The sequence below is a fragment of the Xiphophorus couchianus genome, chromosome 24, assembly GCF_001444195.1.
Source record: "Xiphophorus couchianus chromosome 24, X_couchianus-1.0, whole genome shotgun sequence".
In the NCBI taxonomy this organism is placed as follows: domain Eukaryota; kingdom Metazoa; phylum Chordata; class Actinopteri; order Cyprinodontiformes; family Poeciliidae; genus Xiphophorus; species Xiphophorus couchianus.
The window spans coordinates 18232521-18245943 of record NC_040251.1 but is presented as its reverse complement, the minus strand read 5'-3'; the positions used below and the strand labels follow the sequence as shown (position 1 = coordinate 18245943).

The 13423-nt window shown below is 39.5% G+C and overlaps 2 protein-coding genes across 2 annotated transcripts; one reads left to right on the top strand and one right to left on the bottom strand.

Annotated features, from left to right (window-relative positions):
• Positions 1-196: 196 nt before the first annotated feature.
• On the top strand, positions 197-6669 carry bzw1a (basic leucine zipper and W2 domains 1a). The gene is made up of 12 exons (XM_028010044.1): positions 197-350; positions 2143-2215; positions 2292-2468; positions 2544-2638; positions 2710-2775; positions 2877-3012; positions 3416-3525; positions 4395-4565; positions 4640-4786; positions 4926-5064; positions 5169-5291; positions 6043-6669. The coding sequence occupies exons 2-12, from the start codon at positions 2152-2154 to the stop codon at positions 6072-6074; spliced, it is 1260 nt and encodes a 419-aa protein (XP_027865845.1). The 5' UTR covers positions 197-350; positions 2143-2151; the 3' UTR covers positions 6075-6669.
• A 316-nt stretch (positions 6670-6985) lies between these two features.
• On the bottom strand, positions 6986-12799 carry LOC114140276 (transcription factor 15). Its single transcript, XM_028010040.1, has 2 exons — positions 11382-12799; positions 6986-9070 (listed from the first exon to the last, which is right to left on the bottom strand). Exons 1-2 carry the CDS (start codon positions 11892-11894, stop codon positions 9035-9037), a joined length of 549 nt encoding a protein of 182 aa, XP_027865841.1. The 5' UTR covers positions 11895-12799; the 3' UTR covers positions 6986-9034.
• Between the last annotated feature and the right edge of the window lie 624 nt (positions 12800-13423).

Below are 13423 nucleotides of genomic sequence, written 5' to 3'. Positions count from 1 at the left end.
GCACAGTTTAAAATGTAAAGTTAATCTTCGCCTTTGCTGATCTGAAATATTTAAATATCACAAAAAAGGGAAAAAATGTAAAAATCTATAAAGAGATAAATAACATACCAAAACCGGACATATATTATAACTAGACACAATAAATTGAAAATAAAACGTAAACTTTGAGCTTTGGGTGGACTGAAAGATTTGGTAATCCTCCTTTTCTCATCCCCTTTAACCACGCATGCGCGGTGGGCGGAGCCAGCTGTGATTCTGACGGGAAGGTCTTTTTGTTTGGGCCGCTCACAGACTCGACTCTTGCTTCACTTCCCCTGGTTCACAACCGTTTTTTATCTGCATTAATTTCGGTGAGTATCCTCACCAGCAAACTCAAGTGTTCTCCGAACTACGGGTTGGTCATTTGGACCGGGGGCAGGTCTGACCAGCTGTTGTAAGTGAAGTTTAGAGGCTTTTTTGGATCCGGGTTTTTTTTTTTCCACCGGAGGGCGAATCCTGTTTCCTCCAGTTCAGTTAGCTTACTGCTAGCATTAGCTGCGCTCACGCTTTCTTTAGCTCCGCCTCAACAAAGTGTCGCGGATTGGCGTGACATTGCGACGGCAGGTTGTGTTTAAGTACAGACTAACTGTCTTTAGGTGTCAGTGAGGTTTGGACCGAAGATTGATGGTGATGTAAGCCCGGTCAGTAACGCAGCAGGCCCGGCTAACAAACAGCGGCCCGGCGCATGGTGAGGCCCGAAGTTAGCTTGAGCTAATCCCTCAGTTAGCTGGCTTTAGTATGAAATGATCCCATCTTACAAATAATCAGATAGTTCAGGAATATTTCTGATGTCTTTCCTCGTTGGATTAACGTACAATTCCTTATAAAAAGGCCGAAAATGACGGCACTTGTTCGAAACCGCGACGCGACACCCACCAGCTCCATTGTACCTCCCAGCTTCGCCTTTTGTTTGGCCTCCTTCCTTTAAAAGCCTCATCTGGGGGGAAAATCGGACTCAAATCTGTTGTTTCGCGTCATTTTACATAGAATAACTTTAAAAACAGTTTTGTGGTGTGTTTTAAAACAATCTGATGGTAATTATTGAGCAAACTACTGTAAAGACCTTCGGTATGGAGACATGTTGGGTCAGGTGGCACGAAGTGACCCGAACTGCCCGGAAATTCAGGTCAACCTGGAAAATATGACGGAATCAGGAGACTTTTCTAATATATATATATATATATATATATATATATATAGATTAAATGTTGAGATAGTTCAAACATTTTACATTAAGTTTAAACCTTTGATACTTAATTACCAGTAAACATGGATAAGTTGACTTATTAGTCTGTATTTTGTTAAATTCAGCTACTGTAGAACATATTTTAATAATTATAAATATTTTATTACTTTTTTGCATAATCAGCTCTTTTTTTGGACAATGTGAGCAAAATGGCAACAAAATATTTACATTTTCTTGTGTTTATTTCTATAACTGAAGTGTTAAAAACATAAATGTGTTTAGAAAAAAACTCTGTATTGTAAAACTTTTTCTCCTGCATTACCTGTAGCAGATATAACTCTAAGATATTCAGCAAAATTGAGTAAAAAGCTGAATTTTTATAGTTTTCTAAAATCTGAAAAGCAACAATTTTTTTCTTCTGCTGCAAAACTATATTAATATTTTAAATGTTATTTAAACGGTCAGATGTTTTTTTATCTTCTTGCCTGTTTTTCAGCAGCGTGTGTGAAATTGTTTTAAAAACATTTAGAAAAGTTTCCTCCTTAATTTGGTTTATTTTTAAAACAAATTTACCAATAGAGTTTTGTTTGTTTTTCATCTTCCATCCAGTTTGTTCAATTTCAGTTTTGCCGTTTATCAGAAATATTAAATCTTGTTGGTTTTAGTAAATTTTGAAGGAAAACTGTTAATTTATGTGTAAATCAGATGCTAAGTTGAGGCGTTTGAGCTGCAGTGTGATCAGTTTGAATATGGTCAGATTGTGTTGAAGTGGATTGACCAGCACGCCCTTTTAATTCCACAAGGTGGCGCTCTCCTTCACCGTTTATTGTTAAACAGAGCAGCAGAGCGTCTGAAAGGTTTAAAGACTTTCTTCTGTTGGAGTTTGGTTGCTAACCGCCGTCTTCGTTTCCTCCCAGGTGTCTTTTATGAATAATCAAAAGCAGCAAAAGCCAACGCTAACCGGCCAGCGTTTCAAAACGAGGAAAAGAGGTAACGGCTGTCCTCTTGGTGTTTCTTCCTCCGTTTCTCTTCCTCTGTTTTAACGTTTTTATTTCACCCCTTCCAGATGAAAAGGAGAGATTTGACCCTACTCAGTTTCAAGAAAGTATCGTACAAGGCTTGAATCAAACTGGCACTGATTTGGAGGCGGTTGCAAAGTTCCTTGATGCCTCTGGCGCCAAACTTGACTACCGCCGGTATGCAGAGACGCTCTTCGACATCCTGGTGGCCGGCGGCATGCTGGGTAAGTGTCATAGACCGGCGACGGTTTGTGTTTGAGTTTCCTGAAAGCTAACCGGCGGCGGCGTGTGTCCTGCAGCACCAGGCGGGACGCTGTCTGACGACATGACCCGCACCGAGTTCTGCCTCTTTACGGCGCAGGAAGACCTGGAGACCATGCAAGCCTACGCTCAGGTGAGACGCGACGCAGCGTTCCGGCGGGTTGAAATGACGGACGCTGACAAGGTTTTTGTTCCTCTCAACAGGTTTTTAACAAGCTGATCAGGCGCTACAAGTACCTGGAGAAGGGCTTCGAGGAGGAGATCAAGAAGGTGAGGAGGATTATTGCCGCAACGCAGCTGCGGCACCAGCTAACGCTGCGGCACCAGCTAACGCTGCGGCACCAGCTAACGCTGCGGCTGTTTGTTTGCAGCTGCTGCTGTTTCTAAAGGGTTTCACTGAGTCTGAGCGCAACAAGCTGGCCATGCTGACCGGCATCCTGCTGGCCAACGGCAGCATATCCGCCTCCATCCTGAGCAGCCTCTACAACGAGAACCTCGTCAAAGAGGGTGAGGCTGCAACCACTTCCTGCTGGGGGTCACCACTTCCTGTTCCTCTGTTTGACCCGAATGTGCCCAAAACTTTCACTCAAGAGCAGAACTGCTTCAACATATTTTTACTCAAGTAAAAGTAAAAAGTACTGATCAAATAATCCTTTAATATTTAAAAACTACATAATCAGACACCAAATTCTAAAGTTAAGTGGAAAATTTCTTACTTAATGACAATAATTCATATAAGTGACAAAAATAACAAAATAGTTTTTTCCACATCAGTTTCTTTCAGTTTAAAACTGCAGTAAAAATGAAAAATGCTCCTAAAACTCTGTTTTTTTCAATAAAAGAAGTTATTGTAGCAACTGTAATTGAGTAAATGTAACTAGCTTCTACCCGGCTCTGCTTCTGCTTCCAGGAGTTTCTGCAGCTTTTGCTGTCAAGCTGTTCAAGTCGTGGATCAACGAGAAGGACATCAACTCTGTTGCAGGCAGTCTGCGCAAAGTCGGCATGGACAACAGGCTGATGGTAAAACGCCGCAGAGTCGGCGGAGCTGCTCGCCGTCTCCTGTAACCATGGAAACGCCCAGTGTTTTTACAGAAGAGCCGCCTGAAATCCAGATGTTGACCTGATGTCTAAATATTAAGCTGAAAATCAACATTATTTTTAAAATGTTGAGGCAACTAAACTGTTTTTATAAGAAAAGTTGCTCTTGGTGAATCCAAATGAAGTAGATTAGCTTTAATTTGTCAATTAATAACAAGCTAATTTATTATGTAAATATATTCCACATGGGTTTTACTTTAATCTTTTCTGCTGAGGTTAACTCCAAAATATTCATTCTAAAAGAAGTTAGCTACAAACGGTGTTTATATCAAAGTGAATGAATGGAAAGTTAAGTAGAAGGAACAAATTTGCACAAATTAACTGCAGGTCTAAACTTCTCTTTTCAGGTTTAACTCTGAAATAGTTCACTGTGAAATAAGTAGGCTACAAAGATTGTTTATATCATATTCAAGAATGTAAATGGAAAGTTAAGTGAAAGGAAGAAATTTGCACAAGCTAACTGTTTGTCTGGACTTCTCTGTTCAGGTTAAATGCAGCATTTTATTTGTGAATCAGGAATTAAATACTTAAATGTGACATACAAATTAATTTGTCTTAATTATGAAATAAAATTTAGATTTTTTAAAATTATATTTAAATTGCTCCTTCTGTGTTTTGTGACATAAACAACAAACCTCACCAGACCTTTTTGTCGACATCAGATAGTTAAATTATGATGATGTTAGCTAACAAGGCTAAATAGCTTCCATGTTTGAGAATTTTCCATCAGTTTGTCCTGAGCTGCGTCTCACCTCGCCTGCTTTGGGATGGTTTTATCTTTTTTCCTTCAGGAACTCTTTCCTGCCAACAAACGGAGCTGTGAGCATTTTTCTAAGTACTTCACCGACGCCGGGCTGAAGGAGCTGTCCGACTTCGCCCGCAACCAGCAATCCATCGGCGCACGCAAGGAGCTGCAGAAGGAGCTCCAGGAAATGATGTCGCGTGGAGACCCTCAGAAAGAGGTGAGCTTCCTCCTGCTGTAACTCCACCCACAGCGAGGGAAACGGGCGGTAACCAGACGGGGTTTGCTCCTCAGATCATCACCTTCACCCGGGAGGAGATGAAGAAGGCAGGCCTGTCAGAGCAGGGCATGATCGGCATCATCTGGACCAGCGTGATGAGCTGCGTGGAGTGGAACAAGAAGGAAGAGCTGGTGACCGAACAAGCCATCAAACACTTGAAGGTGAGGCGCAGGGAAAGTATTTTTGAAAAACGTATCACGATTTAGCAGTCTACAGCTCCAACTATGACCAAAACAAAGATGTTTAAGTAAAAATAATGCAGTTTTGTTGTAAAATTTGCTGTAAATCTTTTTTTTGAAGCAATACAGCCCTCTGCTGAAAGCCTTCACCTCCCAGGGTCTGTCTGAGCTCAGCCTGCTGCTGAAGATCCAGGAGTATTGCTACGACAACATCCACTTCATGAAGGCGTTTCAGAAGATCGTGGTGCTCCTCTATAAAGGTCAGCCTCCACCTCTGAGTCACCGCGTTTTGTTTTCCTGTTTCCGTTGTGTTAAGTCTGAGTCGAAGCAGACGCTTTGAGAAACTTTGTCTTCCGTCTCCCAGCTGACGTGTTGAGCGAAGAGGCCATACTGAAGTGGTACTCTGAAACCCACGTCGCCAAGGGGAAGAGCGTTTTCCTCGAGCAGATGAAGAAATTCGTCGAGTGGCTGAAGAACGCAGAGGAAGGTACGTTAGCTTAGTGGCTAATTTACTGAGCTTTCTAGAAAAAGACCAATTAAAAGAATATGAATGTATATCCTGACCATAATGGATGCCCTGTTTTCACTGAGTGATGAAAACTCATGAAGTAGCCTAGCGAACCGTAGAGACAAGGCCTCAGATTTCTAATAAACTTTTATCTTTGTTGACTTTATTTAAAACTTTTTGCTAATACAAAAAATAACCTTAATATTCAAACACATAGAACCAAGTCACATGACGCTAATATTTAAACAAATGACATTAGCTTGTGCTTTGTAGCATTAGCTTATAGCAGTAAAGCAGCTAATGCTCCAATCTACAAGCTAATGGTTCGTCTATAAGCTGTTTTTTTAAGCTTTTTTAGTCTTTTTAGTTCTAAAGAACAAGCAAATGTTACGGTTTCTAAACTCTACCATTATTATCCTGTCTGGACGATAAATTACACTGGAAAGCTTCAACTTCTCACAACTCTCCCGATCTTTTCATATTCACCTAAAAAAACTCGTTATCGTCCAAAGTTCCTGACATCCACTTTGAAACCTGGCAGTTGCAGCATCATGATGTGCAAACTGACCCAAAACCATCAGGTGTTGCTAATGCAAAACATTTACATTAAAATTAGCTAGAGAGCTAATGGGGATTTTATCTTTTCCTTTGTATCAAAATAAACGTTGCAACATGGCCTCAGTTGGGCTCCAAAAGCTTTTACTAAAAATTCTGTTTTTCTTTTCTGCAGAGTCTGAATCTGATGAAGAGGAGGCAGACTGAAACCTTCATCACCAGACGAGCTTTTCCTGTTTTTTTTTCTTTTTTGTTCCGTTTTGTTTTGTAGCAGCAGGAGCAGTAGAATGTCTTGACCCTTCCTCTTCTACCTCCTGTTACTGATTTCTCTCCACAAACACTCACCTCTACCACCGAAACGTTTCAGTAGTATTTAAAGCAAACGGTCCTGGAGGGGAATCTGAAGAACCAGGAATTCTGCCCTCTTTTCTCGATTCGTCTCCGACGCCTTCTGTAGTCCGGATCCAAGGATTCGATGTAATCTCAGCCTCTTGGTTCTGAAGCAGGATTGGGTTTATATTTAAGGTAAAGCCTTGCGACTGCAAGGCTGACAAATGTAATCGGTCTTGCCAAAGTTATTTTTTTGTCCTGCTTTATTTTACTTTTTTTTTTTTCTTTTGGCAAATTCAGTTTATTTTTATTTCCACTTTTTTCCCTGTTTCTGCTCAGTGCGTCTGAGGAAACGCCCCAACCGCCCTGTAAAACGCCTCGCCAGCTACCTGATTATCGTCAGTTTATACTTTCTTTAATCTGATATAAACCAATTTGACTTTTTTATGAAATAAAGATTATTGAAACGCTATTTGCTGTTTTTGTTGTATTTTACCGCAATATATCAAAAGTACAAAGGTTTCCGCAGGCTATTTATAACCAGTTCTGATTGGTCTGATCAGGCCCCTCCCACTTACTTAATTTGCTTTGCTACTTTAATAAAACTTTTATGAATAAGTGCATATAAGAAATATTTTAAACAATATATAGATTTACTAAAATATAAAATCTGATGTGTTTGAGTAAAACATCAGTGTACATTAAAAATCGTGGTATTGATAACACTTTTCTAATTGATTAGTGATCGGTTAGTCAAAAAATCTTCAGATTACTATTGGAAAGAAATGTACAAAGACAGGTTGATAAAGTTTATTTTTTTGTACAAAAATACATTTTTCTTCAAGCAGTTTCATTCAATGTGCAAAGGACAGACGTGTCTGACATTCAAGTATTTGTTACAGTCCTGTTACTAATTTTGATCAGAGGTAGGCCTTTGTATTTAAAACACAGATCTGAGGTAGAGAGCAAAATTTCCCAGTAATAGTTTAGTGCTGTATTATAAATATCAAAGGGATCCACATGAGTTTAATATCACATTTTTAAATTCTCTATAAAAGTGCAAAAGGCTCATCGTGTGCTGTTAAAGTGACTGTGCAGCATTGCAGTAGTAAACTTTTCAACACTTTGGGTTAATATGTCTGAACAGTGTGCAGTGAAATCAAGTTACGACTAATCATAAAAATATTTGAAGCAGGTTAAGAAAATCTCCACGATAGAAATGTCACATTTATAAACATCTGAGTTTCTGATGTCAGAATCAAAGTTATAAACCTGCCTTTTCTTAAATAATAGATGTTTGCTAGCTAGAGGGAGCCATGTTGGATATTGAACATGTTCTCTCTCATAGATCCAACTTTGGAAAATATTTTACTTAATCTATAAAAATATGACTTTTACATACAAGTCAAATGTACAATTAATCTACCACTGCATCTAGTAAGCTAGCTAGCTAGCTTCAGTGCAGCCAGTTTGATATATTGAAAGCTAGCTAGCCTCTCAAAAATTAGTTAGCTTCAGCATTGCCTGCAGTCTAATCGCAGTGAAAAGTAGCTAGCTTCAGTGTAGCTAACTAGCTAGCCATATTGAAAACTCACTAGCTTCAGTGTAGCTAACTAGCTAGCTACATTGACGTTTTGGTTAAGAATAGACTAATTTGTTTAAACTTTTCACTTCCATTGCTTTCACATGAACACATTCATTTTTTCACATGAACACATTCATTTTGTTAGCACAATGTAATTTTTTAATTACATTGCTTCCCAGTCGAATTATTTTCAGCAGGCATAACTGAAGGTTCTTCTTTCCATCTACAATAAAATCAACTCAGTTTTGGACACACTGAACTGAACATTATGAGTTTTGTGATCGGGAAGAGGCAGTCGAATACATTATTCTACATTTTTAGAAATATAGGGAAAGATTTGTGTTTTGTGTATAGGCTTAGTTGGAAGGATTTAATTAACATTTTTTAATTATTTGGTGTAGATGTTAGAATCGCCAACTAAATGCCACAAGAGGAAGAAGACCTGGTAATGACACTCCATACCAGTAGATGGCAGTAATGCAAAACAGATACCAAATAGTAACAAGCCAATCATTGGAAATAGGTGTGTTGGAGAAGTTGGATAGTAGCTGTGGAGAACTACAGTTGGAAACTCTGCTTGTTTAGAGCAACAATTAAAGCTAGCAGCCATGTTTTTGTTCAGTGAACCTGTAGATAACTCACTCAGGCACAAGGAAGACCCAGAACCTTCTTCCTGCAAGGCACAACAGGCCAACCAACCCGTCTCTTTAGGTAACCAATTGATTTTCTCCTACAATTGGTGGTTTTGTAGCTTGTTGATTGGTAGAATATCAGTGTGTCCAATTCTTTATCAAGTATGTTGAGAACCTCAGCCAATGGTTGTTGGGGACTAAAGTTAAACCACTTCACTACCTGGTTCTGTAAGTGTTGCAGTTACTGACGTCCACCACTAGAGGCAGTAGTAATGGACAGCCTTCTTACTGCTGAAGGCAGAAACCAGTAAACTGACAGCAACTACTGCACTGAAGGTGACCAGCTTGTTTTTAGGAGGTACACTTGGTGGTGGTGGGTCATGGGGTAGTTTGTACTATCGGTGGGGACCAAAATAGCCCCAGGTCAGGTGCAGCTGCGCTCACGGGCTCAGGTTACGTCTCAGTCAAAACACTGAGGTTCAGCAGCTCACCACGCTGGACAGAAAGTGCTCAAAAAAGTCATTTTTGTCCTGTAGTATGTTAAAAAAATAAATATGTATTTACAAAGTTTAGACTGTAAACATCAGATGGACTCAGGGTTTGTCCAGAGCCGCTTCGTTTCACACTGAAGAGGAGTGTTTCCCTCCATCTCTGAGCTGTGGAGATAAAGAAACGTTTTTTAACCAACATTGTGTATTTAAATGTCTTTATAATGACGCTGGTTTCTATACAAGCTAATGATTAACACCTGTGCTACAGAATGAGATGAAATGCATAAATGTATTATTTTTATAGATGTTTTTCTATGGGTTTGTGTTTTATTTTGTCAGATATTACGCACTGGTATTAACGTACCAAAAATTTAAGTTATAATCTTAAAACTACAATAGATTCAAGAAATAGTACATAAACAAACTATCAGCTGAGTAAAGAGGGAATCTAAGGGGATAAAAACCATCAAAGTTGGTCATAAATTTTGTATTTCCATATTTAGTCGCCATATTGGAAGGTGAACTTCATCTAAGTCAAAGCACTGTCCCTCCCCCACCTGTTTCTGACCGCTGGTGACTTCTCTACATTTTTCTTATAGTAATCAAAGATTTTTTAGATTCTCTTAACTGAATCTTGTAGATTAATAACTTTAAATGTTTAATATTTAAGATTTTCACTGCGGTTTTCATCCCGACCTATGGCAAATTCTTCTTCTTTTCTTTGTAATTTGCAGTTTTATTATAAACTTCTGATTTTACTGGTCAGGCTGGGACAGGAAGAAGCAACAGGAAGTGAACAATATGACCATTTAAATTATACTTCATTATTTTTATAATTTAATCTCTAAAATGCATCAAATATGTGTGTTTATTATGAATACAAGTTTTCAAATAATAACTTTCACATTTAATTGTTTATTTAATGCATTAATGACATAATTAATTATACATATTTGAGTTTGCTCCATTTGTTTAATCAAAAATGTAAATATCTATCTCATTAACTCTTATCAGAAACCAGATGGGGTCAAATTTGTATTATTTAATTTTTATATTGAGCTTTTATGGATTTTTTTTATTTATTTTGTGACAAATAAAATAGTTTTTATTATTGTAAAATAAAAGTAAATAAAAAAAATACAGATAAAATGAGAAACAAATTGGCACCTTTAACATCCTGCACATTTTCAGTTAGCATTAGCAAGACATGCTTCTTCTTCCTGTGACATCATCACTGCCCATATATAGCAGGCCAACGATGATGAGCTCTAAGTGCGATTAAAAACGTGTTTTAATCGTTTTAAATATTCATCCAAGCTGATGAAAAATTGTAGAAATGGGTTTATTTTGTTCTTGTTCATCATTATTGTGTTTCTGGTGATAAAATATGTGGGATAACAGCCTTGAGCGCCTCCTACTGGCACGGTGCAGCATGTTTCTGTAGCTGGATCTTATCAGAAACCATTAATAAAAAATTTCATAATAATATTTAAATCTTAAAATTTAAATCTTTTTTCAACTGGAAAAAGGAAAAGATTTATTCTTTTTGGGGCTGGAATCAAATAAGTTTCCTTTTTAGGGGGGATTTTTTCTTTTTATATTTAAAATAATAATAAAAACAAAATGAATCCTAAATGGACTCCTAAGCTTCAGATTTGTCTGATTATTTTTTTTGTCCACCATAAATGATGAACAACAAACAATACGATAAACATTTTCATTATTATTTTTTTTATAATCATGCCATGTATGGTATATAACTTTTTGTATTTTAATGTAATATTTACGTTTTGAAGCAATTTTTTAAAAACTACTTGCACTTTGTAAAACTGATTTTCTGTTTCTTCCTGCTGAGAGCCGCAGTCAGACTACAGATGCACCGATTGCAGTTTTCTGTCCGATCGCCGATCTTTTAAAAAGCCTGACCTGCCGATTCAGATTTTAGCCACTGAATGAAGAACAAACATATTTTAACCAAAGACTCACCAGACACACTTCAGTTTTGTTCAAATTTTTATGGAGTTTTTTTATTGAAAGAAACTGATTTGGAAACATTTTCTTTTGCCTGTTTTTATTTTTTTCTTTAGTTTCGTATGCATTATTTTTGTACTTAAATACCAAAATTTGCACTTAACTTTATATTTTGGTCCATCTAATGATGTAATTTTAAAATATGAAATGATTGATAATTTGATTTACTCAGTACTTGAGTAGACGTTTTAACAAATACTTTTTTACTTTTACCTGAGTAATTTCTTGGAGGGCTACTTTTTGCTTGAGTAAAAATATGTTGAAGTAGTTCTACTCTTGAGTATAATTTTTATGATTTCTCTGCCCTCCTCTGCTCACAGGAGGGCAGAGGTTAATTTTTTAGATCTTTGCTGAGGTAGATCGGCCTCACAAGTATCGGCCGAATCGGCGGACCGATAAATCGGTGCACCGTCTCTCGGACCCTGCGGTCCAGAAAGGGCCCCACCTGTTTCCTCTGGTTGCTGAGGCAGAAGGTGCAGATGGGCCGCAGGGAGGGGCCGCTGAGCGGCGCGGGGCCGTGCAGGATCAGGTCCTGGTACCGGAGGCAGGGCTGCTCGTCCCGGCAGTCCTCCCCCAGCAGCAGCACGTTGGCCAGGTGGGAGATGTAGCTGGAGGCCAGGCGCAGCGTCTCTATCTTGGACAGCTTCCGGTCCGCGGGCTCGGTGGGGATGAGCGTCCGCAGCGCGGTGAAGGCCGTGTTCACGCTGTGCGTCCTGTCCCGCTCCCGCGCGTTCGCCGCCTGCCGCTGTTTGTTGACGCCGGACAGCCGCGCGTCTCTGCCGCTGCCCGCGCCGCTCCTGCGCCGCCGCCGCCGGCGCGCCGCGCCCGGGCAGCCGCCCTCCGCCTCCAGTCTCTCCCCGGACTCCCGGGGTGGGCTGCAGCCGCCCGTGGACTTCCCATCGGAGCTGTCCGTGTCGGTGTCCAGTTCGGAGGCGCAGTCGTCTGTGCGGGACTTCATCGTGCCGCTACTCTGCGCCGAATCCCGCCGAGCTGCGGCACTTTATCCGGCGGGTGAAAATAGCCCCGGGGGGGACGGGGCTCAGCAGCTGCCGCCGATCCGGTGACCGAACCGAGCGGGCTGCATACCATTTCTGCAGAATGACGGCTGCTTTCTGGGTCACGGCCAGCGCGCCGCGGAAGGGGGGAGACAGGTGGAGGCACCTGTTGTGGTCTGGAGGATGGAGTCTAAATTAGACTCCACCGGTTTCATGCTGGTTCAACTTTTCCCACAACTAGAAACCTGCAAACTGCTGGGATTTCATGACGTCAGGAAAGTACGACGGCCTATTAGGGACATGTTGGACAGGAGAAATAAAAATGGAGGAGTAAATTTCTGCCAAAATAGCGCAGAAATGTTCAGATTCATCTCAGAAATTTTAGAGTATTTTTGTGTAACGTTGGAGCTTGAAAAGTTGAACATTTGCAAGAAAAAAACAAAACAGAAATTTTGTAGAAAAAAAAACCATTAAAATTTTTTATTTTCAGGTGAAACATTTTCCACTTGGACATTTTTATCTTTTGACACAAAAAGCTGCTTCCACTCAGAGGGGTTGAATGCAAAGGCATGCCACACTTTTCAGATTTTTGACTGTAAAAAACTTAAGAATGTCTCATTGTTCTTCCACTTTACAATCAAGCTTCAATTACCTCGTTTTATCCTATAAAATCCCAGTTATGTTAAAGTTTTGGATACAATGTGATAAAAATCTACTGAAATTTATTGTGAAGAAAACTTGGAGTAAAGTTGATTGTTTTCCTGAATGTCTTAATATTCTTTTGTAATTTAAACGTGTTTGATCTGTTTGGCATGGTGGTGGCAGCATCATGATAGGTGATCTTGACAGAATTCAAAAATACTTTGTTTTCTTCCCCAAATGGAAATTAAATGTCAAAAAATCATCTGAGAATCTTTAGTGATGTGAGAAGGAAGGATCTCCAGTAGCAGTCAGTCTTCCAACGAATCTCAAGAAGCCTCTGACTGAAGATCATTGCTTTGACTCACAGCTGTCATGACCTGCTAACAGCTCCATAGTAACACCATCAGCTCGGCTAATCCACCTCTTTTGCTTTTGCTGCTCTCTATCTTATTGTCTAATCCTTGATTAAGAGAAAAATAAACTCTGTTATGCCATCTGCTTTTCTCTCATCACATCCTCGCCTTCGTAGCAAATCAGCCATTTTATATGAGACGTTGCAGCTCGGCTGAATGAGTCATGTGAAACTTAAAGAGCTTATTGAGTGTTTATATGTCAAAACAGAAATGCATAAAGTCCATTTTGAAAGTCGAGCAGAAAGACGTTGGAGTAGGGGATTAAAATCCCCACTAGAGATGGTTTGAACTTCCTCCTCTGCAACTCCTTGGTTTCGGGGTCAAAGGTCAGGCATTATTGTATGCTACGTTTGCGATGCTAATCAGCTGCACTCTGTTTTATAAACAGTTTACAATTTGAGGTTAGAGTTTAACATTTGTGGGTTTTTCCCCAGAAA